Source organism: Scomber scombrus, chromosome 24 (assembly GCF_963691925.1).
Source record: "Scomber scombrus chromosome 24, fScoSco1.1, whole genome shotgun sequence".
In the NCBI taxonomy this organism is placed as follows: domain Eukaryota; kingdom Metazoa; phylum Chordata; class Actinopteri; order Scombriformes; family Scombridae; genus Scomber; species Scomber scombrus.
The window spans coordinates 15,012,043-15,039,169 of NC_084993.1; the positions used below are offsets into that span (position 1 = coordinate 15,012,043).

At 38.4% G+C, this 27,127-nt stretch overlaps 1 protein-coding gene across 5 annotated transcripts in view; it reads left to right on the top strand.

Moving 5' to 3' along the window:
* nlgn4xa (neuroligin 4 X-linked a) overlaps positions 1-27,127 on the top strand; it is a 93,467-nt gene that overhangs the window by 17,546 nt on the left and 48,794 nt on the right. For all 5 annotated transcript variants that reach the window (XM_062445572.1, XM_062445573.1, XM_062445575.1 and 2 more), the window contains one exon: positions 11,292-11,444. In XM_062445572.1, coding sequence (XP_062301556.1) covers positions 11,292-11,444 — 153 coding nt within the window. The remainder of the gene's footprint in view (positions 1-11,291; positions 11,445-27,127) is intronic.

Below are 27,127 nucleotides of genomic sequence, written 5' to 3' on the forward strand. Positions count from 1 at the left end.
AGTACACATTGAACATATACTAAACAAAACATTCAGCTCAATACATTAACTACCTGGTCTTATCCATGACATCACTGGTGATGTCAGCAAGAGATTAAAACCAGGAAGTCATTGGGCAACTCCCCTTTTCTCCTGAAAGCTAGCTTGGTATGGTAAGTAACTGAACTGATATACTTGACTGATTTTGTTAAAGCAGAAATACAGATGTAAATGTAAACATAATGGGATAGTATGTGAAAGTAATGCTACAAGTATACTATACATGTTATTGTTGGAATCTGAGCTATCTCTACTTGCTAAATCTTACATTATGTGTGAGCTCAGTCCGTGTGTTCGTTTAATGAAAAAATAGGAGAAGATGATCGGTCTCAACACGCTATTTATTTAGCAGTAAATGAATGAAGCATACAGAGCTCTGGGTTTACTTCCTATCCCTGACTAACAACAGTGTCTGTCGTCAGTTCACGAAGTCTGACTCCTATGCTTTTCCTGACCCAGCCTTATATACTATAATCCAGAATGTTTATGCAATGTGAGGTGTCGTCCCCTGGTGGGCCGTTGATCTGACTCCATCCTCCACCTTCTCATGTGTCCTTCCTGTGACCTCCTTAAGCAACGTCCAGTATAGTGTGATAGTATGTGACTTCCATGTGACCCCCTTCCTCTGAAACTACAGAATCACAAGACATCCTGTATCTATGGCTACAGAGCCGTAGCCCCTGAGTACAGAACAGTAGCCCCTGAGTACAGAACAGTAGCCCCTGAGTACAGAACAGTAGCCCCTGAGTACAGAACAGTAACCCCTGAGTACAGAACAGTAGCCCCTGAGTACAGAACAGTAGCCCTCCTTTTGTTTCATATCTTCTTTACCTTCAGAGATAACTACTTCCTAATCATCATTATTGATTGAAGCTCTGTTCTGTCTTTAAGGGTTACTTCTGCAATGTGATAATCATGTCTTACCGAAGGTAAACTGTCTTCAGTACTTTACCAGCTTGGATGCATTCTTATTACACAACAAACATACTGCTTTCAAACTGTCACACATAGCACCACATTTTTATATGAAACAAACAATAAAGTAATTACTCCCATTATCTGATATTTTAGCATTTGCCAATTCATAGCATATATCTACATTATACTGGCTAAAAAAAACTAATGACTTGCTCCATTTCTTTCTAGAATTGTCTCTCTTATATCTTGGAATCCAAATCCTGAGCCTTGATTGAAATTTTTTTTTTATTTTGGCCATTAAACACAAATACACATGTATAAATAAAGTAAATAATCATATTTCCTTATTTTCTCCAATAATGAGAAACTAAATAAATAAATAAATAAATAAATAAAGCTGTTTCTGATTGAAAAGGCCTTTTAACATTAATCTTTCAAATAGATCCCAATGTACATAACAAACACAAAATATTTATAATAATTGGCTATATACATAATGCATATAATACATTATGCACATTATAAGTGTGTTCAAAATGACTTCTAACCTCAAAAAAACAAAATAGCTGAATACATTAAATTAAAGTCAAAGTAAAATAAGATTAATTCTTAATAAATAAGTTGTGTTGTTGGCGACTGCCATAGTGGATCTGTGGCCTAAAGGATATTTCATTGTACCTGTTTGTGATGCACTCTGCTTTTGGAGTCAAGTGTACAGTGTGCATGAGTTGTTTATGTTCATTGCATATGCACTTCCTGTAAGGGAGGATCTCTCATATGATAGGACAGTTTGATTGGTTTCATGCACTTTACAATGGCTAGTCAGTGAAAACTTCTCAGCCTGTGGAGAGCAGCTGTTAATAGTACTGGTATGTAGATGTATGCAATATTTAATGAGTGAAACCCATTCTGCAGTGAAGATGAGGTAAATGTTTAGCTTGTGTTACTTCATTAATGAATATTTCTATGTAGTATCACATGATCAGTTCTCTTTTCTGAGCTAAAGCCTTCTGACTGCTTCACCTGCAGAATGCTGCTGTGGTAGATCATGTGATCATTATATGCAAAGTCTGAGTTCAAATTGAATGAAAGGTGCAGTGAAAAGTTCATACAAACTTCATATTCTGCAAACTGTTGGCAGCATTAGGTTTACTTACATGATGAACTTGAACTTGTATGGTATTAAAGAAATTGATGATTCTGATTCATTCATCTGTCCCATGAACGTGACTCGACTGACTGATTTGCCTTCAAGCTCCAGCACAGAGGGTTTGTTAGTTTTAAACACCTGTGTAGCACAGTTAACAGTAACAGTTGTCTCTGTGTCTGATACGAGGATACAATGGAGCTGACCTGGAGCAAACAAAGAGATCTCTATATAATATAGTATATAATATAAGTATACGTTAACCAAGGAAAATAAGCCAAATCATTGCTTGACAAATATGAGTTTTGACAACTCCTTATGAATCTCAGTGAATTATTTCATTAATCCAGTTCATGCACTGTCAGCCTAACATTGATACACATTCCTTGCTTGAGCATCTACAGCTTAACTATTGTGATTCTAAGTAGCTGGAGACATTTAGTGGTACCCCGCATCGATCAAAAACCTCTGAATGTACAAGTGACTCATCGAAATCAGTTGAGAAATGTATTATCCATAAAGACTACAGCTTCCCCATTTACTTCTAATTGTTTACAGGCAGTCTTGCCTGGTCCAGTATGACGATGATATTAACATATTACACCAACAAGCCAAAGCATGCAGCATGTATGTTTATATGTATATGAATGATCAGCTCTGCAAAGTTGAGTATATTATTCAAATCTAAACCAGAGAAAACCAACACTGACACTTCTAGTGGAGAGTAACCAGTTCTAGGCTAATAGCTGGAGAACCAAAGGGCACAGACAAAAGCAGTCAAATGTGACAAAAGGAGTATAGACAGAACATGGCTGTTGTGTTGACTATATTGTCAAATTAGACATTTTAACACGAGTGTAGTTTGTAAATGTGTCAGCATATTCTGTAATTCTATTGTGTTTCTCTGCTGGAACAAGAATATGACATTTAATTAGTTTCTAAACCCATGTATATAAAAACCGTGCCATCACAAGCTTGATTGGCTCCTGAATACTGACCGTGATCTTTGATTGGCTGTTAGCTTTGATCTCTGACACAGTCAAACACAGGCAGTTACGTGAGAGAACAAAGAGAGACATAAATAATGATATTTAGCTGATTTTCTGAAAAAGTGTTCGACACTGAAGTCTGAACGCTGTTTAAAGCCACTTTCACATTTCACTGATATTTCTCCATCAAGATCGAAAAAACACTTTCCTTAGATCTGTCAAATCTGGATTAGATTACCACAGAGACTCTGGAGACTTTCAGACTATCTTTTAAAATAATTGTTGTAATATTGTAATAATTTCTACTCTTGACACAGTAACTCTGATGTCACTAGGGCGGCTGTGGCTCAGGAGGTAGAGCGGTCGTCCTCCAATTGGAAGATTGGCGGTCCGATTCCCGGCTCCTCCAGTCCACATGTAACATTGGTTAACTTCCCCTGATGTGCAGGTTGGCAACCTGCGTGGTAGCTACCTGCCATCAGTGTATGAATGTGTACGAATGGGGTGAATGAGTTGTAGTGTAAAGCGCATTGAGTGGTCGTAAAGACTAGAGAGGCGCTATATAAGTACATTTACCATTTACTATGTAATCATCAGGGTTATATTCTCAAACTTGATAAATCCCCCTCAGAGCAGAGCAGGGTTCATACTAACCACTGATTGTAGTGTAAAATGGGTGGAGTGTCCCTTTAATCTAAGACTTGGTGGTTTGTTCCCTTCTCTTAATGTATGTGTATGGGATATAAATGCCAGCTGTAATGAAATGATAAATTAACGTTTAACAGTGAAACTCATATTACCGTAACATTTCAACAGATTGTTTTTTTATCTTCACAGCAGAATGATCCTCGGTTGTTGTATAAAGTGAAACCTTTTATTTTCTGCAGGATAAGTGTAATTTACTTAGTCTTGCTCTGTATCTCGCTCTGATCTTCTAAAAGCTTGTATTTCCTCTGGGATTTCTTCACGCCAGTTAGCAAATACCATCCTATATTTGGATTTGCACCTAACAGATGTAGCATAGTTTAGCTCGAATTAGAAGGGCCAGATCATTGGGAGATGTTGTTGTTAAAATATTAACAAAAACACACACACACACACACACCATCTGCCTACAGCAGGTGTCGGGGGAAAAAAAAGACAATATCCACCTTGGAATAGTGAGAGGAAACCCTGCGCCTTTAGATTATACAGCACAAGTGTTCCTACTGAGACGTTTCTAGCTCTCTTTTACTTTAGAATAAAAGCAAAAGAACAGAATAAGTGTCCGTTTTTGATGATCTCAGTCTTATTGAATTTACTGGAAAAGGGCCAATGCTTGCACACTTAAAGTAAAGACTTGTATATGGTGAACAAAGAGCGTCTCCAGGCGTTACCTTGGCCCACTTGTGTTTTGAAGAACGTGCGCAGGATCGATGCACTCCGACTGTTTGAACATCTGCAGTGGCAATGAATTACTGGCGCGGCTCCCCCTGTGGTTCACCTCCACCTCGGCGGCGGCTGCTGCAGAGAAGCCTGGCAGCACTGCAGAATGTCTCTCTCAGACCTTTATGTGCTCTACCCTCCAACATCACTTATGGTGGAAGTTTGCTCTGTGCTGTTAAATGAGCTTTTGTCAGAAGTGTCCGTCCTCTTAAGAATGCCGTTTGAATCAAACGCACCCTCAATTATAATTATTCAATTATATAAGCAGAAGAAGAAGAAGTGTTAAGGGTTTTACTAGGACTGCTTCTAAAGGTTTACTGTAATTACTTTCCTCCTTTGAAAAAAGACACTGTGGAAAGAACCTTGTGGTTTATTCAAAGCACAGAGGCTGCAATTACTGTATATATCATGTATTTCTATACAAAAATACAATTTATCATCTTATACTGTATGTTTAATACATATACACATATACACACACACTTGTGTTTATGTATTAAAAACTGCATTGAATTGGAGTCTTATTTCAATTAAATAAATGACTTAACTGAATTATACAATTAAGGATGATGAATTATGCATTTCTTACAATTTGTTTAAAGAACTCATCTAAAAGTGGAAATGAAAACATTTTACATAATGAGTTTATTTAATTTTCAAATATTTTGCACCAACCTGGGTATAATTCATACTGTATATCTGTATTATATCATATTTTCTGTTAAAAGCTCCCATACATACAAGGCTAGGGCACAGCATATGCAACACACATGTGTAATCTTATAGTAGCATATTTAACTTTAAATTACTGAATAGAGATTGCTCATTATTTTATATGTCTGCGTTTCATAATGATTTATAATGCTTTATTTCAGATTTAAGCTGATTTCTTAGACCTGCATAAACAATATGAGTAAATATGTTTGGCTGACAGGATGATGGATCATTTTATGTAGTGAGCTCAACACGTGATGAATTTAAATGAGTTGTCTTTAGTTGTACTTTAACGTTAACGGTTATGTTTAACGCCAGGTTTTGTCACCGGAATCCCCAACGTCATTGAATAAATAGATTTTTGCGCCGGAGTTAAAGGGCTCTTTAACTGTAAAAACACCCCAATTATTATTATTATTGTCTTGTTCTTTTCCTAAAAAGGCTCAAAATGCACAAAAAAGAAAATGAATATACTTTTGTATATGTGCTACAAATATTTGTCCATTGAAGCTGTTCTGGGTCAAATTATCTCCGTATCTATTGACGTGTGTTTTAGTGAAATGAATAGTTCATAGTTTTAATAAGATATTAGTTATGAGGATTTCTTTTTATGATGTAGCAGTGAAGACTGATGGCTCTAATGGTTCTACAATAAACGCCACAGTTATTTTCACTTTACATAAAATACATTTACATCATTATTGCTATGTTATATGTTACATGTCTTAGGTAAAATAGGACATGATATTGTGTGATAGATGTTTAGTGGTGTAAAAGCTAAAAAATACACTCTCTCTGCTCTCTGAAACATGAATCAAGGTTTAATCACATTTATTGATCAGTCAGATCGACTATTGATGCTTTCATAAGCCAAATGTTATATATATTAGGAGCCTCTGAACAATGTGTGTAACTTCTGTTGCACTTCATGCAGCCAGGGGCAGTATACTATGTAATAAATCATATTAGAAATCTGAGAAATACATTCATGCTGACATATATACTACCATATATGTGAATAATGAAAACGTTTGCTTCATATTATGTCCATATTTGTAAAGTTATATAGTCCATTATGTAATGTGTGCTTTTTTGAATACAGTTTACTGGCAGTAGTGTTTTGGAGGAGTTGTTTAGCTCTTGCTGGCAGGTTTTTTGTTTGGTTATGGGCCAAATAATGACCCTCTGTGACTCTGTAGAAAGAGGGGGAGGGAGGGGGGGGGCTGGCTGGCTGGCTGGCTGGCTGGCTGGCTGGCTGGCTGTAGATCGGGATGTCAAGTCAGTACAGCTGTATTGAACAGGAAGTAGGCTGCCGTCTGCAGAGAGCATGATGGGATAGACTGCAGTGATAGTGGCGGAGGCGGATGGGGGCGACGCGCATTCACACCGCTCCCATTAACTGCCATTTGTATTACCCTCGCTAACAGTAGAAACCCGCTACAAGCAAATGGAAAAATTCAGACAAACCCCCTTAAACATGCACCCCCTCATCTCTCCTCAAACACCATCCCCTCCCCCTGATACCCCCCCCCCCCCCCCCCCCCCCCCCCCCCACACACACCCCACCCTCACCCATATAAAGATGAGTAATGTGTGAAACACCGTGCAGCCAGCGGAGGAATATATTATCCCTGCAGTCTAGGTGGCAGTGATGAATGTCGGGGGCGAGCTCGCTGCACAGTCGCCCAGCCTGCTCCAGAGGCCAGAGCGAGACGCACAGATAGAGAGAGAGAGAGAGAGGGAGAGAGAGAGAGAGAGAGAGAGAGAGGGAAGAGCTCTTGAAGCAGTTTCTTTAGTTTTAAGTGCACTCCATGCTGACAAGACTGGGACACGGCGCCGCGAGACCACCCTCTTCTTCCCCAGCCATAAAACATAGCTCTAAATCTGTAGGGGATCTCTCTGTTGGATCAAAGTGCCCTGAGTGGACCCCCCCCCCCCTCTCCTTTTTCCTCCTGACTTCTGACTCCACTGCTGCACTACACCAAAAGACCAGGGCATAAACAGCCAGTTTGAACCGGCCAAATAGTTCAGCGGGAACCCTCAGAGGCCTGCAGCGGAACCAACAGATGCGTATCAGTTAGAGGCTATGACATATTAATGGCAGCACTCTTGTTTTATGTCTATCTTCCTCTTCAAGGTTGTTTCCCATCGCCCACGCTGTTCCACCGGGTCTCTCCTAATGTGGAACTGGATGACAAACAGGAACTTATTGACATCAGCCCTGCCATCCTGCCTCTGTAATTAGCAGCTCTGTATTTAACACAAGCCAATCTGTGCAGGGTCAGTTCAGTTCAGGCTCTAGCTCCTCTTCAGGCTCAGTGTTTAGGACCCTTCACTCCCCCCCCCCCCCTCCCACCGGCTGGGTTGCAGGTGAGGAGTTGCGAGATACAGTAGACGCAGTCGCATTAGCAAAGCCGAGGCGCCCACTCAGACTATACGGCAAAGATTAATAACCTGTCACTGCGGGGTTGCTTTCGACTCCTTCGCCTCACTGTTTTCTTTTGCGGAGGAGGAGAATGATACACCCCTCCCTATCCCTGCGCCTTCCTGCCTGCTCGGCTGGCTGGCTGGCTGCTTTTGCATTCTGCCAGGCCTACTGAGGTGCAACATATATACAGCAGCCAGCATTCTAGTTGCACGCTGTTGTGCATCTCACCACAGCCTACGGCAATTGGAAGAGAAACCAATAATTGGTGTGGGCAGTGGGCCTCCACTTTAAACCAATTACACAGCACAGACTGGAGCTCTTTAGATATATTTTTTTCATACAGCAGCAGAAGTAGCTCTATTATAAATGGCATATGTAATTCTAAATAATATCCATGTTCCTGAGCATTCACTATATGTTTAATAAAAAGTAGTCATTCAAAGAGTTGCAACATCTGAAATAATAGACGAGCATGAACAAATAAAGGCTGGTCGCTAATAGATACAGAGTAAGTTGTTTTTCTGTAGGTTTTTTTTTTTCTGTTTTGAAGTGCAGTTAAGGTACAATTTCATAAAGCTTCCTGCACTGATGATTCACATCAAATCAAATCAAATCCTTCCAGTGGCTCCACAGGCATGTTATAGGATGAGTTCACAATTTCCTGAGTGTGTTTGACAGACTTAAAACAGCAGTCAGTACTCCGAATGAACAGTGAAACATCATTTTCTTTGCTGCAATCATTCCTCCTGTTCATACTGACCATTAGAAGATCCCTTCATAATGCATTTACAATGAAAGTGATGGAGGACAAAATCCACAGTCCTCCTTCTGTGTAAACATGTATTTAAACGTTGATCCGAAGCTAATATTAGGTTCAAAGAGGGAATTTGATGCTAAAAAAGACTGTAAATGTTTCAGATATCACTTGATATGACTAACTCAGACTACTGATGATGACTATGATTTTGGCTCTAATCCTACACTGAAGCACATTTCACAAGGAGATCATTTAATAGTCAGTATGAACACTGTTCATATGGACACCTGATTGCTGGTTTAAGACACACTTGAAAACACACTCCATGACTTTTGTTGCAATTTGACGCTATATAAATAAAGATTGATTGATTGACTTGACTGCTCCTTTAATATCCTGATATGGTTAGGTTTAGACCTTTGGTTATAGTTAGGAGTTGGTGTTACCATAACCCTCATCCAAGGGTCTTTATCGTGAAAGACTTTCAGAAAGTGTTGAGTTTCATTGACGGAAATGTAATATGTGTTTAGAAAGTATAACATAGTATAATCAGTTCAACTATGCCATTTTCTGAGTGCCCATAAAAGCCTTAGGGGGGGAGGGATTGGGGTTAAAGTTAATATGGCGAGGTTAACACTAACCCCAGTGATAACCTTAACCATAACCTCAGAGTTAAAATGCCCTATGAGCCACTGCAAAGCGTTATCTTTGTAGGAGGTGTTACATTTCACTGACAGTAGCTTATAATAACATAGGAAAACAGCAACGTTTGAAACTGATGGAATTATTGACAGCTGTAGAGTGAATATTACAGTGGAGAAAAGTAACCAAATACACTGAGGTACTTGTACTTTATTTGAGTATTTCCATGTGATGCTACTTTCTACATTTCAGAGAGAAACCCACGACCCCTCACATTTATCTGCTGACCCTTTGGAGGGGCCCCACCCCTAGGTTGGGAACCACTGGACTAAACTAGCTAACTGTATATAAAGTAGTGTAAACTAGCTCCACCTCCAGCAGCTACAACAGTAACATGCTGCTCTAACACTGATGCTTCACTAATAATAATCTAATGAAGCTAAATCCTGCTCACTGCATTTTTAAGTAAATGGTCTGATTACTTCTTCCACTTCTGTTATAGTGTGACATAACTATCACTGCACTGATGGGACATGCTGTGTAAAAGTACTGAATGAATCCAGCCAACAGGTAAACACAGAAGAAGTGATTTGTCGGCATTAAAACAGCAGTAAATCTGAAATATAGAAGCTTCTCACTAAATCATTCTAAAACAGGAAATTTGCAGTAAGCTCCTGTCTCTCATATAAGCCTGTTTCAAACAGATGCCTGGATTTCTCTGCAGTTGAGGTAAATTAAGTCCCCTAAAATGAGAATTTACGGTAAGCTCAATATCGTGGCTTTGAATCTCTCGCTTGTACACAAGCCGGCCAGCTCCCCTTCTCTCAACTCGATATTTTCCTCAGCAGATGCTCTCATCCAAATGACATTTGAGAGACTTCCAAACTGGCTGGTCGGCAGGGCCGGGGATAATGGGTTTGTTCTGCTGTTGGTTCCAGGCAGCCACAGCTACAGTATAGTGCAAGGAGATCAGAGAGATGCAGGGTCATGTGAGGACAACAATATGATACCTCACGTTAGACTTTTTTTTTTTTCTTGGGTTAAAAGGAGTGAAGTTACAAAGAAAAACACAGATTCTGAGTTAGAATGCTTGTCTTAGTAAAGTGCCCCCCCCCCCGAGGATTTGATGTAAAAGTCAGCTGAAGGCCCCCTGATAAAGAAGATACCGCTCTCTCTTGTCAGGAGGATTTATATATTCTCCCTCCATCTTCTTACATGGAAAGGACCGACTCTTAATTTATAATCACCACCTACACATGTACTAATCACTAAGCTCAATCACAACTGGAGAGCCTCATAAACAAGGTATTCATGTGGCCTAATTGCAACGTTCCCTGCACATTACGCAAAGAACAAATGGAGCAGGCGGGAGGGGAGACAGATGTAGAGATTGCAGGGTTAAAGCCGTGCCAGAGAACATCAGCAACCATATCTCAAACGCCAACAATCCTTCTTACTGTAAAGATGATCTGTGTTAAATTACAAAAAGGTCAAAAGAAAAAGTCAAAGTCATTTCCCTGTCGTGCAGACACTGACACTGTGTAGTGTTTCACTGCTGATTACAGTATTATGAATGATTGTAATCCATGTTTCCTGTTTGACAGTGATTTGTTCTGAGTTGTTAATGACTTAAGCCTCAGATAGGAGTGGAAGAAGAATCCATTACATGTAAAAAAAAAATGGTATTATTGTTATTTATTTAATTTATTATATTTAATTTTGTATTATTATTATCATTATAATAATAATAATAATAATAATAATAATAATAATATAAAAATAATAATTATTATTATTATTATTATATTATTATTATAATAATGTAATAATAAAAAATATTACATTATTATTATTTATTTATAATATAATATTATTTATTAATAATATAATAATAATAGTAATTATTATTATTTTATTTTTTTATTATTTTTTATTATTTTTACTATGATTATTACGATTATTATCATTATTATTTTTTTTTTATTTTTTATTTTTTATTTATTATTATTATTTTTATTTTATTTTTTTCCTAGGGCTAGGTGGGAAAAAATGTTGTAAATGAAGCGTTAAGAACAGCTCTGGCTTTTGACCTGCAGGGAACATTTCTACAAACATTAACCTCAAAAATATTTAAGGAACGTAATCTAGATTTTGACACTGGGCACAGAGATATAGTCACAGGATTAGTCAGTTTTAAAAATATATTGTCACTCATCTGCTTTTTCTTCACAGATATCCATGATGAGAACGGTTTGAAGCCAGTCATGGTTTACATCCATGGAGGCTCCTACATGGAGGGGACCGGCAACATGATTGATGGCAGCATCCTGGCCAGCTACGGGAACGTCATTGTCATCACAATCAACTACCGGCTCGGGGTTCTGGGTGAGTCCATCAATTTGGACCTTTAATTAGTATGGAGAAGGCTGATTGAGTCAGAAAGTGAGTTATTGATTTGAGGGTTGATTTAATGACTAATTGGCTCTGTTTCACCAGCTGGCTGGTCTTTGTATGAGCTTTATAATGCTACATTTAAATTCCTCTTTGGTTAGACAGTTGAAGTTCTTTTTGATTACATTTTTGAATCTTTGATTCTTTTAATTAAACTGGAATTACTTGTGATCTATATATTACATTGGATTCTGATACCATTCTAATAGAACAAATATATGCTGAAGCAAATCCAATGGGTTAATCCTGTTATACACACACACACACACACACACACACACACACACACACACACACACACACACACACACACACACACACACACACACACACACACAGTTGTTTGATAAACCTTTTTCGCTGTTGATTGCCTGTACTGTTTGTAGGGTCCTCCGCCTCCTCCTAGCATTTGTTTTCCCAGTGCCAATCAGCCACTAATGGTGCAGTGGGTGGTGGTTTGCATTTCTCTGCATTCTTTAGTCATTTCTTTATTCCAAATAGTTATATTCAAATGCAGCCTCGGATGACCCCTCACAGCATAAGAAAATGTGATTTAAATGACTCTTGTATGCGTAGCTTTTTCAGTGACTTTAATCAGTCTGCAGCATCAAACATCAAGCAGCCTTAAAATTCTGTGCCAGATAAATTGATCCGTTGTGATCTGAGCTGGTATCTACACTGTGCTGCGCATCTTATTTTGTTTCCGTCTGTGAGATGAAAGTGGTTTCAGGCTCAAACAGGGATACTTTATCTTGCCTTTGACATGAAGGTTTGAGTTCTGAATGTCTGTTGCTCAAAAAACTGGCTTGAGTCTGAGAGGAAGCTGATAACATCAAAAGTTTGGAGGGAAACAGTTTTGAAATTCAGCCACTGAAATACTGAAGTCCTTCTGGTGGAAGCACAGCTGTAGCCACTTTCTGTTTCCCTGCTGTTACTCTACTGTGTCTGCAGAGCATGTTTTTACTTTGTTTGTATTGATTAAATCGAAGTGTAACCTCTGAATAGAAAGGTAGCCAGGTAGAAAATAGCCAGAAAACAAACCTTTCTTACTCTTTATATAGTATCACCGTTATAAAACAGTCAGCCTGAGAAGTGTAAGTGATGGCTGCAAGTAAGGTTTATCCCTCTCTAAGCCTTAGTCAGAGCTGTGAAATATTTCCGAACATTGATTGCATCAATGGGCGATATAGCACTTCATTTGAATGTACCTCGTAAATGTAGATCTGATGCAGAGCTGTTTAAGAAGCATCTTGCACATGCCTGCAAAAATAAAGCCTAAGTTCTCTTCTATTGAGCTTGAAATATTGAAAAAGCTTGGAATATGAGAAGAGTATATGTACGAAAGTGGAAAACCTAATGGTTGGCACATTACTGTAGAAGCATGCAGAATTTTATAGCTATTTGATGCTATGTAGGTGATTACAGATGAGCATGTTCACTGAGGTGATAAATACGATTAGGTCATGAGGTACTCTTGAATAAACATATATAGAAGAGAAGTGGAAGGACTGCTCTGGGCAGAGCTACGGCTCTTGAGGACTGCGGCTTTCGGATTCTTTTCCTGTACATATGCAGATAAATGTAAAAAAAGAAGAAGAAAAAAATTATTTTCCAAATAAAAATATAATCAAAAAAATGAAATAATTAAAAAAGCTATCAAAGATGTCACAACACTGTAGTCACACTGTTCCTGCACTAGCTTCTAGTCATACTTCTTTAAATTCAGGTGACCTTCGTTGTCACGACAACAGTAAAGTTCAATTTCCGGACTAGTGGTTGGAACCCACCCACCCCCCTCTTTTAACAAGGCAAATTGATCATCTTATCAAGTCACTCTATATGCATATACTACGTTACTTTCCCGGTTCAGAATTACTACGGCCACTAGATGGCATAATTGTAACTATAGGTCGTTATTGCCTGCCTGAATTGCTATTGTTTTTCTTGTGAGGACAGGTTGTCCTGCAAGATGGGAGGCTACGATATGTGAGAGCAAATGACATTTTAATAATTCTGTTATCTCAACAAATAGCTCAGTGGCGGAATTAAAAAAACGCTCATCACTTGGAGTTTGGCGTGAGTTTAAAAAGAAGCTTGTCAAATTTTTCTCCCGTTCTCCTCTGACAAACCTTATAGTGATGTGTCCACTACCAAGCCAACACTGTCTAGACACCAGCACCACAGATTTGAAACCCCTCCAATCGCGGATACAATTTCCTTCACAGTGGTCGGCTACTTGTTTAGGGTACAGGAAGATTGTGGTCATGGTTGAGGAAAACCAGAAGAAACCACAACGCTGACTGTTGCAGGAAATTGGAAGCAAGTAGTTACTGCTTGTCTCAAAGTCACACACTCTGTTGACTCATCCATGCATGCTGGCCTCCTCTGTTAGAGGTTTTTTTAGCACTATAACAGCATCAACAAACCACAAATGCTGGTGTTTTCATTGTGAGGACTCTTGATATCAGCAGCTGTTGTATGCATGTCCATATAATCCTCCTATATGTTGTTGTGCTGCAAAGAAAGAGTCATTTAATTTGATTTTGAAGCAACTTTAGGGTAAATAAACACCAGCAGACTCATGAGTGTTATTAAAAAATTGGTGATGACGATGATGGTAGCTGGGATGTCATTGATGGTGACAATGGTTTGCATCACTACTACAGTGTATTCAGTGTTGGGTAGTAACTAGTTACATATAACAGTGTTACGTAATTTAATTAGAGAATAAATGTAACTGTAATCCATTACAGTTGATGAGTTATGGTTGAATATGTTGATTATTACAAAGGAGGTTACATCTGAACCTGTAAGATCTTGCATAGGAAGGTTTTTTCCTCATTTTTTAATATTTTATATGTTACTGAATACATATATTGCTGTTTTTAATTCTTTGAAATCAATATGTATTTATAGTTCGTAAATAAATCATGACATGGGCTAATTTGGATGGATACATTTTCAAATGAGAGATGAATCTTCTTTATAAGAAATGATCTCTCTTATAAATCATGTCAGTATCCATGAAAAACAGCTGAACTTAGATGTTGGTGCTTAATGGGAACATTTACCCTAACAGCTGAAAACATTGGTTAGAAAATTAGAAAAGTAATCAAAAAGGAATCAAATGTAATATGTTCTATTACTTTGATTAATTGAAATAGTTACATTACTTATTACATTTTGAATAGAGTAACTAGTAATCTGTAACCTATAGCCATATATATTCTTTGAAACAAGAGTTACTGGACATATTTAAAGGATACAGCTGGAAATTGTCTATTTTTTTGGTTGGTGTCAACAAATTTCATGTGCAGAAGCAAACAACAATGAACTGATGTACTAACAAATAGTGTGTGTGTGTGCATCCAAAGCCTGATATACCATACAGGATATTGTTTTTGTTCTAAGCCCTTCGAAAAATGAAGCCTGTTCCTGCACATGCTCAGTGGAATCTGCGGTACAAGGAAAGTCACTCCTGATGGTTACTATCTTATCACTGTTATTAGTCTTTGGAGCCATTTCTAAACAAGCTACAGTAACCACTCTCTTCCGAAATGAAGAACATGTCACCCAGTGCAGCAGTGTGGCTCACTGATGTGTTTTTAATAGTTTTTGGACAACAACGTGGCTCTACAGCACAGAGGAATAAGATATATCTTTGGGTACACACACATAATACTTACCAGTAGATCAGTTCATTGTTGGTTTGGATCCAAACATGAGATTTGTTGAACAATAAGAAAAATACAGAAAATCACCAGCCTTTCCCTTTATGTGTGACAAGTAACATTTTGAATAATAAATATCCACTCGGCATGGACCAAACGGAGTAAAGCCATCATATAGCCGAGACGAAATGTCTTCCATAAGTTCCACAGTTCATCTGATTAAGACACAAATGCAGAAAACAAACTAACAATAAAACCAACCAGCTAAATTAGATGTTTTGCTGCTGGGTACAGTTTAAATCTCTGCTGCTGTTATAATACTTATCCTCTCCACTTAAATTAAACAATATTTTCTTGGTACCACTTATTTTGAAGCACAGTTACATAGTCCTGTTTCAAGGCAAATGTACTTGTATAGACTTAGCCTCGGTTAACATGAATATAGCTATCTACGACATATCTTTGTATCGGATGTGATTTTGTATTTCTCTTTAAATCTCTGTGTGTGTACCCTGTGTTTTCTGTGTTTGCATGTGGTTCATTGTCTGTTGAAGTGAAGCCACAGTACATCCTTATGCACACGCTGCTGCTGCTGCTGCTGCTGCTGCTGCTTCCACCACCACCGCTGCTCTGCTCCACTCTGCTCTGCTTACCATTTGTTATAAGGCCGAGCTGTCTGCACCAGTCACTATATTTAGTTGCCAGAGAGCCGGGGGGGAAAAGGTGTTCTGGAAAAGTGTGCACTGCGGAGAGGAAAAGAGAGATAGAGACGGGAGAGAATGCAGATGAGGATACAGATAGAGACAACAGCAGAGAGGTGTGTAGAACAAGAGAGGGGAACAGAGGGAGAAGTGAATTGACAATGTGGAAATGGAGATCTTGTTAGGCTGCAGATTTTGATGTAAAAACACACCTGTCCCTAAAACCACCAAGTGGAGTCGTGACAGAAAAGAGTGTTCCATCTCCACTAATTGACACACTGTAGATTCACCCTGTGTGTTCATATTAAATTCTTGTGTCAGGCGCAGTCAGTGGAGAGAAACCATTTGCCTCTCTGGTCTCTTTGGTATCATTAAGCATGCATTGTAGACAGGAGCTCTCTGTCCATTCATGGTGTTGCTGGATATGAGGATATTTACAATATTTCAATTTTTATAACAACTTGGGTCCTTTCAGTTCATTCTGCTCATCTAATACCTAATGCGGATACCACAACCACTCAAGCTATGCTGACAGAGTGTGAACAGTTTTCCACAGAGAATCATGGAAAGGTAGAAGTGGTTGTTTACCGATCTTGTTGGAGGTTAATGAAGCACAAGCGTGTGCTGCTCTAAATGTGTTACATTTACAGCTCACTGTGGCTGCTGCTTCTTGTACTAGCACTGATCCGCTGACTAAATAGCCCTAAATATATCCACATCTTCAGTAGCTGGAGTTTTCAGTTGTATCAAACATCTGTCTCAGCAGATGGAACATTTCCATTTTCCTGAGAACATTAAAGGTTTCTCATCCATGTTGGCCTAAAACAGACTGAAAGTTCATTATTGATCTTGTAAGAAGCAGCTGACAAAAGAATTCATCACAAGATCTGTTTTGTAGGTGTTCTGGAGCTTTTGGGTGAATCAGAAAAATGGAAATTTGAACAGCTACAATTCTAGGCCTCTTCCTGTGATACAATCTAAAGATCTGCAACGTCAACTAAACATTTAAATCTTTATGTCTTTATCTTTTTAGGTTCACAGTTTTTAACATCATCACTAATTCTGGTGAGATAACACTGGATTTGCTAGAGTTGAATTGGTGGTGGAAAAAAACAACAGTGAAGAAGCAGAAATGTCTGCTTTACATTAGCTGAAGTTGATACAGCTCTGCAAACAATGAGTCTAGAAGGATGAACAGGAACGTAGGAGGGAAAAACTAAAGTTCAAACCACACAGATTCACAAAGAAGCTACAACAGTCTTGAGCGACTGTGAAAACCAGCTTTTTAAATTCTATTCACCAGCACAGACACTCACATGTTGAGCCAGTCAGTTTAGAGCAGGACACAGCTTGGTTTGAGGTGGGAAGTTGTCCCAGTTTGGCCCCAATTAACCCTGCTAAAAGGCAGAAGCAAGCGTTTGTTAGTGAGGTTATCTCCTGCTGGCCACAGTCGCTGTGAATGCTCTCAGCTTGGCACAGCTTGGCATGATTAAAGCATTCTATACCGAGCCTGTGGAAAAAAATGGCCGTAGTAATTGTTGAGATTTGTGAAAATGGCAAAACAGCTTAGAGTGAGATTCAGCGGGTCAAGAAACACAAGCAGTCAGGCTGTAAACAAAGCAGCAGTTTATCCAGATGATCGAAGCCACTTTACTGGAGGTCAGACTGAAAGTGAGTGGAATCAAGTGGAATCAACTCATCTTTTGTCCCAAATATAAAAAAAGCTTAATCAATTTCAAGTTAAATTAACCTCAAATTGGAAAACGTCAGAAGAGTTCTTCTGACTTGAAGTGTTTTGAATTGAAATGATGAGTTGAATGAACTATAGTTGAATTTTGGGACTGTGAGCCCAAATGTTTTCTCAAAAGCCCTGAATCTATTTAAAGAAAAAAAAACATTTGATTGAAGTCATTTTTTCTGAACAGTGACTTCAACCAGCTGCTGAGTGAATTTATAACTATTGTGATTAAGAGTGAAACTTATGAAGACATTTCAGTTGAGGAAGAGGTACAGATTGAAATGTAATTTAAAAATGTAATAATTTATATATATATATATATGAATGTAATATATATATTTTTTTTTTGCTTTTGATCTAATTCCATATGATTCTTAATTTAATCATTTCTTTGTGCATTTTTGGAAAATTGTTTAAAAGGACCAAAATAAATGACAAGTACTATTAATGTTTGCAATAGTCATCCAATGCAGTAACATTAAATTCTGCGCGTGTAAAAAATTGGTCCTGGCTCTGGGTGCTCTGGGTTTAGCTCCGGATCTTGTCAACTCCTAAATCCACCCCTGGGTCTAAGTTTCTAAAGAATCACGATCAGCATGTAAAGAGACTTTGATAGCACATGTTGGTAGAGCTCAAACTCTCCAGAGGTACTTCTTTTTGTATCTTGAAGAAACACGATAGAACTCACTTTGGGTCTTTTAATACACTTAAAGATCAGTCACACTAACAAGGGCACTGAGAGGAGAGCAGCGTTGCATGTTGTCTTTGTACTGACTCTGTACAACATGACTCTAACTGTAGCAGCCACATCTCACATCATTGACAAAACAACCACAAAATAAAGCAGGCACATTATTATGGTGTGTTCCATGTTCTGTGCCCGCAGACAGCTGTTGGTCTTGCTGACACCCACACAGTCCCATTCATACTCTTTTCAGAGGTCTGCAGGCACAGACACGTTCCAGATGTGTTGCTACTAAATATGGTTGCAGTGTGACAATGAGCACATGCACAGTTGACACGCAGATGACGACATTTACATCACACTAATCAACGTGGAATCTTGCTACCAAGTGGACAATGCAGGCGGAAGTAACTTAAAACTGCATTCTATCAAAAGGCCACCAGGGGGCGACCGTTTTGGTGTCAAAAGGACTTCCGTCTCTATACAAGTCAATAGAGAATTCACCAACTTCTCACTTGATTTATAACCTCAGTAAACGTTTTCAAAATGTGTTTATGGCCTCAATCGATAGTTTAAAGCCTTCTTCAATGCAGTATGATGTTCATTTGTGAAATGTTGGCCTCCCTGATTTTATATTTGACGATAAAGCAGGGTATGCCGCTTAGCCCGCTTAGCCCACTTACATCCCTTATGAGACTCATAAGGTTGTAGGTGTATGATACCTAGCAGAAAATCTGGTAACTACTCCCTACTCCTGTGTTATCAGTGGCTTTTGTTGATTTTTTGGTCCCCCTTGTATTCTCAAATCACCAATCATCCATTCATCCGGCAAGAATGCTGTCTGTTTTAAATTTAGTTTTTAAGGAGGTTAATTTATTGCTCAGTATTTCCTTCTGCAGTGACAAAAGAACACAATACTCTTAAGATTGACTGTGAGCAAGAATGAGAAAGCTCTGCTAAATATCAGACACAGCAGTCCCCACACCTCACAATATTCCAAGGTACTGGTTCAAATGATTCAAACTGATACCTCCAGCTGTTGTTGGGAAGGTGCTAACATGCGATGCTGCAGTGAGTGTGTGAACAGTGTGACGCTGGGCTGGAGCAGACATCTTGTTTGAAGGAACAACGAGCTCTGCAGGCTGAGCGGATTTCAATATCATCTGTGCCGGCAAGCTGATAGAGGAGGAGTGTGAGTGGAGTGAGAGAAGTCATCAGACACTCATCACCCTTCACCACTTTAACCTCACACACCTTGCTGGACAGCTGTCAGTGGCTGTATCGCTTACATTGTTTCCCTATGCTCACTTTCCTCTGGTTGCTTCAAAGGCACAAGTGTACTACTGTATCCAGTACAAACATACAAGGATACACTGATGGTAGAGTCATCTAACTTTACTCCCCTTGCTTTTAAAATGCAGAGGGTGGAACATCTCTGTAGGGCTAACATTAATCTGCAATACAGTAGAAGAGTTATGACCAAATACAATATACAATCCCTTACTTAGGTAAAAGTAAATAATTATTATAAGCTTAATGTAGTTAATGAATTACAGTAAAAGTACTGCAGTATTATGAGTGATGTAGTATGCAGTATTACAGTAAAAGTACTGCAGTATTATAGTGATGTAGTATGCAGTATTACAGTAAAAGTAGTGGTTTGGTCCTCTGACTGATATATTATTATATATGACATCATTAGATTATTAATAGTGAAGCATCAGTGTTAGAGCAGCATGTTACTGTTGTAGCTGCTGGAGGTGGAGCTAGTTTACACTACTTTATATACAGTTAGCTAGTTTAGTCCAGTGGTTCCCAACCTAGGGGTGGGGCCCTTCCAAAGGGTCAGCAGATAAATGTGAGGGGTGGTGAGATGATTAATGTAGTGGATTAGAAAGTTCAATATTTCCCTCTGAAATGTAGTTGATTGGAAGTAGAAAGTAGCATCACATGGACGTACTCAAGTAAAGTAAAGTACTTGAAAAAAAAAGAACTTTCCTGACTGATTGTCAGTCATTGTTTTCCTCTGTAAGGCCAGAGGTTGAGCCACTTGTGATTTACGGTAACAATAATACATTGATGATGAGTAATGCAACATTTTGAATGTTTTGTTGAACTGCTGAGTCTAAAACTGAAACTGAGAAAAACTGGTTATGAAATGTGCTCTCATAAGAGTAGATTGACTCAAACTGTTCCATGACTCAGCACAAAGAATCAATGTGGCGCCAGAAGTGTTTGATTTAATTTACCAACTGTAAGATGGAGTTAAAAAAATGAAAATAATTGAAATACTAAATGGATGACTTTTTTCTTATCTTGACTTACTAAATAAAATATGTAAATGTGCAAAATTTCACTTGTAATTCCTCACTGCGGTTTACAGTATGAGTAAATCCACAGTGTTTGTATTTGTAAAGTTTTCCACATCAAAAAAAAGTCTGAAATTGGGCATATTGTTATTATCTTATTAATAGCAGATTTATCTAGCAGACAGATGCACATTGTGATGGATTGATTACATATATGTATTCAAAGAATGCTACAACACTTGAATGGTAGGCTTCATAATAACCTTTAAAAATGTGCAAAAAATGTTTACCAGCTGCACAGAAATATATGTTACATTTTTGGACATTTTAGGCCACTGTAGGAAGACAAAAACGGGTCGAATTTGACCCGAACAGTATGTAAGGGTTAAGCACATGGTTTTGTTTTTATATAAAATGTTGATTGTTTCAGATGTTTTCAGATTCAGAGAAATGTAGAAAATGGGACCTGTAATGTATTACAAGCCAAAAAATCACCACACTGATTGAAAAACCACATTGGGGATCTAGTCCTGAGTGGAATCATATTTAAACATTTATTTTCTTAACCAGTACATCTTGAAAATATGATTACACCAAGATAAAGTTGGCATTTAGATAGTCTAATGCTCAAAATATAAGTTTTAGTTTGTTGAATATATTTAGCCCGACCCCAACCCCATTCTGTGTCTGTCCTCCATCCAGAGCATTTATTGGTGTTGGATTCAAAGACAGAGTCACATTGAAACTGTCTCTGTACCCATCTTGTCCTTGCTGTACTCTGCTGATGCAAAGGTGACTCCTGGATTTGGGAGTGACACTGAGGAGTCCCCCTACAGACCATGCACAGACAGCGCTCCTCTCAAGGTGGCTCTGGTGCACCGTCAGCTGGTGCAGAACAGAGACAGTATTGGCACAGGGATCCGTGACACATTCCCAAAGATGACAGGGAGCAGGGAGGTGTGCAGATCTTTGGAGCAGGCATCAGTGTGATCCTTTAGGGCCAACATGATGGTGAGAACCTGCAGTGAAGTAGCAGCATCATACATCAACAGGACACCTGGTCTAGGTTCCCCCTTTTTTTTCTTTTTGTAGCTGCAGTGGGTCATCAGTGTGTACAGATTGTGGTTCCATCACTGTGGCGCTGGAGTTGCCAGGATGAGGTCTCTTGGATAACACCGAGTGCCATCTGGCTCCAGGAAGCTGTCACATGAGCCAGAGTGACGGTCAGCTTCATTAGACTGCACTGTGATCTGTCAGAGGCACATGGCGCTCTCCATTTCCTCTCCCCCTAACCCCCCGCTGCCCATTGTGTGGAGACGTGAGACGACTAGCGATGGCTGCCTGATGGAGATGTGTTGCTGCTTTGCTACAGACAAGCTTCTCAACCCTAACCCACCATTTGACTCACTTTATGCATTCATTACAAGCACGTCAGCTGCCCTTTACAGCAGAGCAATTACAATATTTATATTCATCATTCAATCACATTTAATGTAACATAATGTCATGGATTACACAGTTGACCTAGAAAGTATTCAACCTTCAGCAGATTGCTGAACCTAATACAAATAGTGCTCTTTTTGTTTCTGAAGCTTCTGATAGCTATTAAAATAAAATAAAATAAAAAGAAATCTTGTTTAACTCCCATACAGCTTTATTCAATCTGGGAAGAAATGCATATGATTTAATGGGTTATTAAAAGCTAGAATGATTGTTCATTCTCTTATTGTATTTTATTTACTTTAAACCCTTAAAAGCTGCAATAATTGATATTTTTGTCCACTTGGGGGCAGCGCAACAAGTTGTAAACACACCATATGAAATATTATCACATCTCAATCACATTCATAAAGTTGAAAACTAGTTTTTAGTGCAGCCTTTAGATACCGTTCATATTCTGACTCATAGTTAGTGTCTACACCAATTCACATTCATAAATTCACCATCAGTCATGAATTCATTTTTGATTCATCTTATAGAAAAAAGGCATTCAAAATCAATATGTTATGGTCCAGTAGAACAAAGAATATTTTGAATACAACATGTTTGAATGATTTGATTTAAAAAAAAAAAAAAGAAAAAGGAAACTCAGCTCTCAAATGTAAAAAATATATATATTTTAAAGGGTCAAATCTGACCCTGAACAGTATGTAAGGGTTAAAGTTAAACTAACATTGCACCTATTTAATGTCAGGGTTGATATGTTGTAGATGAATAATTAATTTAGTGTTGCTTTCACCAGCAGGACAGACACCAATAATTGACACAAATGTGACTCAGCATCATGTGATTATGAGAACACTACTGTATAATTATGATGAATGAGGAAAGCACTGGTGGATAGATTTATTTCATGTATAGTGGTGACTGGAGTTAATATAGTTTTACTTTTAAAATAAAAAAAAATATTCCAGCTGTTTGGTAAGAACAGAAGTTTGACAGCCTCTCTCACAGTTTCATCACATCCATCTTATATGTGAGAGTTTCCTCTCAGGGTCACTGACTCATACTAAGCAAGAGGTTTATTGTGCAGTGAAGTAACAGCACAGGAAGATAACCTTTTACTCAACCTGTCAGTGTCAGAGCACGATATCATATCTTCCATCACACTCTGACAAGCTTTAGAAATCTGAATGTAATCTAAAAAAACTAAATTCAGATCATTATGCTGCATTGTGATGTTTTTTTCCCCCAAGTCTTTTTCCAAACTTTATTTAGAACATTTTACATTTACAAGAAAAAAAAAAACGTATAGCACCCAGCTATCACCCCCACACCCATTATAACCCCTCCAAAACAAAAAAGAAAGAAAAATAAAAAATACAATTATATAAACTACATGAACACATCATTTAAAATAAAAAAATATATAATAATTAGATGGATTGAGTTGATGAATAATTGTGATTGTGTGAATTGAGTGAACAGGAGAGTGAGGGAAGGGAAGGTGTGGGGAGGGTGTGTGTTTGTGTAACGTCAAGTTTTAGAACATTGACCATGTTTATTATAGATATCCAACATTAAACAGTAAAACAGAAAAAAAAAACATCATATGTCTCCTATAATGGACATTCTACCTTTTAGTGCAATACAGAAGTGCAATTAATAATGTCATTAGATACACAAATGTTTGACAATTCAACTATCTTTGTAGTTAGGGAACATTGTTCGGTAGTTTAGCATTGGTATAACTGACTAGTAGAAGTAGTATTCTGCACTGGAGGAATCCATGGTGTGCACAAATATAGGATTAAGAGTACCAGGTAAAGAATATCTTCCCATTTATCATCTGTAAATTTTGTGCCAAGATGTTCCTGACACGCATTAGAGGATTTGTTTTGAATGGATTGAGTAGGTTTTTGATTGAAATGATACGGTTTTGATGTGGGTGTAGCTCCAGGAGGTCATCCAGGGTAGACTTGGCGGAGGGAGGAAAATGAGGGAACTGCTTTTGAAACACAATGTCTAATCTGGAAGAAATAGCTTGTTTTCATGCAATTCCCATACATCATATGCACATTCAAAGAGTTATTGGTGACTGTAATTATTCCTCCTGTCCATACTAGCCATGATGTGATCCTTTCCTTGCATGACTCCATTGTAATAGATGGTAGGGGACAAAGTCCACAATTCTTTTTCTGTGGAATAATGCATTCTAAAGTTCCATCACCTCCTCTTCACCACGGCAGTCAAGTACAATCCCTGCATTACTGCTGATAGAGTATTCATCTGTCTGTCAATGGAAAGTCCCACCATACGCTCACTCATTAAAAGAGCCTGAAATACTTAAAAACTAGTTATAGGCATGATGGATTTTACCTTTCTGGTGGTGGCGAAGCTCTAGATTAAAACTGTATCCAGGTTTCAGTTGAGTAGGTTCAGCATGCCTGCCTGTGGTATGCCAGGCACGTCCAATTTGAAGGAGACCCTGAGGCAAACCCAGATCACACTGTGAGGATTATATAACTCATCAAGTGGCTGAAAATGAAAGGATGGATGGAGTTCAGCTAAAGCTAATATGGGGTTTCCATAGTCTGAGTTAGACTAATCATCAAGTGGATCTCTTAGTCCTGATAGTTGTGTGTAGATACATTGCAAAGGCAGTACACCAATAAACCTTTATGTGACTACCAGGATGTATTCATATAACGTTCTAAAATAAAAAACAGACTGTAGCAACACAAAGAGGGAATTTTATAACAAAAAGAGACGTCTAACCCAGACTGTGAAGCGTAGCTGGAGCTCTTACGGCAATAGTTCCCAAAGTTTTTCTTTAAAGTCTTCTTTGGAAGCCGAGAAAGATTTCATGTTATATTCAACATTGTGTTTCTGAATAAAATATGCTAACCTGAATCTTTATAGCCTTGCTAGTATCAGAGCTCTCTTTATTCCCAAATGAATCAAATTCATAGAATTTCCCTCAGTAGACATTTTTATTTCTCTTTGGATGATATGCACTGGTGTAGTTAATAATATTAAAGGGGGCATATTTTACTGTACTGAAATTTTTGCATGATTTACAGTTTGAAAGAACTATTTTGACCAATATATAAATTACATTTTTCTTGTTCTGTACTAAAATGTCAACTCAAATACATCTGTACATGTTTGAGCTGGAAACCAATCTGAAATACGAGTGTGGACAACATGAATAAGACATTGCAAAACCTTTGAAACAAACTTAGCAAATAAGGGCATGGAACAGACAGGTGTTTGCGGGCGTGTTCGATGAGCAGACGTCAGCAAGATAGAAACAAATTGCTGCAAATGAAGCATTCAGAGCGGGTCAAAGCCATGCATTTTGACTTGCAGGGAGCTTTTTACATACGTTTTAGAACTTTGACTATGTTTAGTACAGATATCCGACATTGTAACATTGTAAAAGTGATCATTTTAATCCAAACTATGATATTTCCCTTACCCTGACTAAGAGGTTATTGTGCCTAAACCTAACAGGACTTAACCACAGCATTCTCACACAATAAAACATCATTATTTTGTTACATTGATTTTTGGTTTTGGAAAATGGTATATTATGCCCTTATTTTGGAAAGTGGTATATTACACTCCAGTGGGTGGTTCTGGAGTGCAGGTACAAACTACCTATTTGCACATTCATTTTGGAGGATTTAGATAGATAGATAGTCACTTTATTGATCCCAATGGGAAATTAATGTTTCCAGAGGCTCAATATAAGCATAAAAGTAATAAAGCAACAATCAACAGACAATAAACAGACAGTAAAAAGAAGGTGTAAGAGTAAAATAAAGCCAACCGTCAATAGAGCTGATTATAAAGTGCAATATAAAAAACATATGTAATGTCTAAATATAAATAAGTATAATAAAATCTGTTATAAAAATACATACCTAATAAAGTGAAAAACAACAACATTGTACTGTTTAAAAGTACTGGTTATTTATAGCTTCACACCCAACTAGTATAAAAGCCAAAAGCAAGGAGAAATAGCACACCTATTGTGTCTATCTCACTACTCAGATCTCCACTTTTAGTTTTTAGGTGACGCATCAATCCTCGACTACCTTCCACTTTGTATGTGTATTTTAGTTACTTACTTAATTTCGCTTCATTCTGTTACATTCTAGTGTGTTAGACGTCTGTCTGGTAGCCAGGGGGCAGCTACTCAGCCTCCCAGCAACCTCCTCTTTTATGACTACTCTGCAAGGACAGCAATGGCTAGAAGGAGGTCATTACCACTCCAAAATTCCCCCCCAACCACCCACCCACCCACAAGCAGTGGAGAGACGACAGCACGTGAGGAGCGGGAGGGAAATGTGCCATCGCCGTAGCTGTCTCATGACAATCGTCAGTAGCAGATATCCACTTTGTGATTCAGGCGATGAGTTGATGCCTTCTGACATGACACAGAAAGGCAGAGGGCTGCAGCTGCAGTTCAGACCCTGCTGCAAAGAAAGAAAGAAAAAACACCCTGTGGAAAATGCTTTTCGTCTTCGCCGGCACACATGAACCACGCAAGGGGAGGAGGCTGAGAGGAGTCATCTGTCGCTTTGGCAAAACAGTCATTAACATGACAAATGGTGCTCTGTGTGTGCTTTTCACAATGTGTGCCACTTCCATGATCCTGGCTAATCAGCAGTGTCCACTAGCTTTCATTACATCAGAGCATATGACAGCCTTTTCCACACTGATTCAGGTTATTCAGTTTCTTTCTGAGACTGAGATGATCAGATGGGTATCGGTCTCGTGTGTGTTGGGTACAGAGCTAGGGTCAGACATGAGGTAGATATCCATCTGAGCATCTCACTTTTGAAAGGAAAGCAAATGATCTTTAAAAGGGCATTTCTTTGTAGCCACCAGCCCTCATTGCATTGCAGGAGAGTCAAACTGTGGTTCATTTTCTCTTTGGAGCTATTTCTTACTTCACTCTGTTTGCTTTTGGAACTTGTTAGAAAGTTTCTTCTTATATAACCCTGTTCTCTGTGTTTTCTAACCAAACGTGGCTTTTAAAGGTCAAAGTTGTCACAGTCCTTT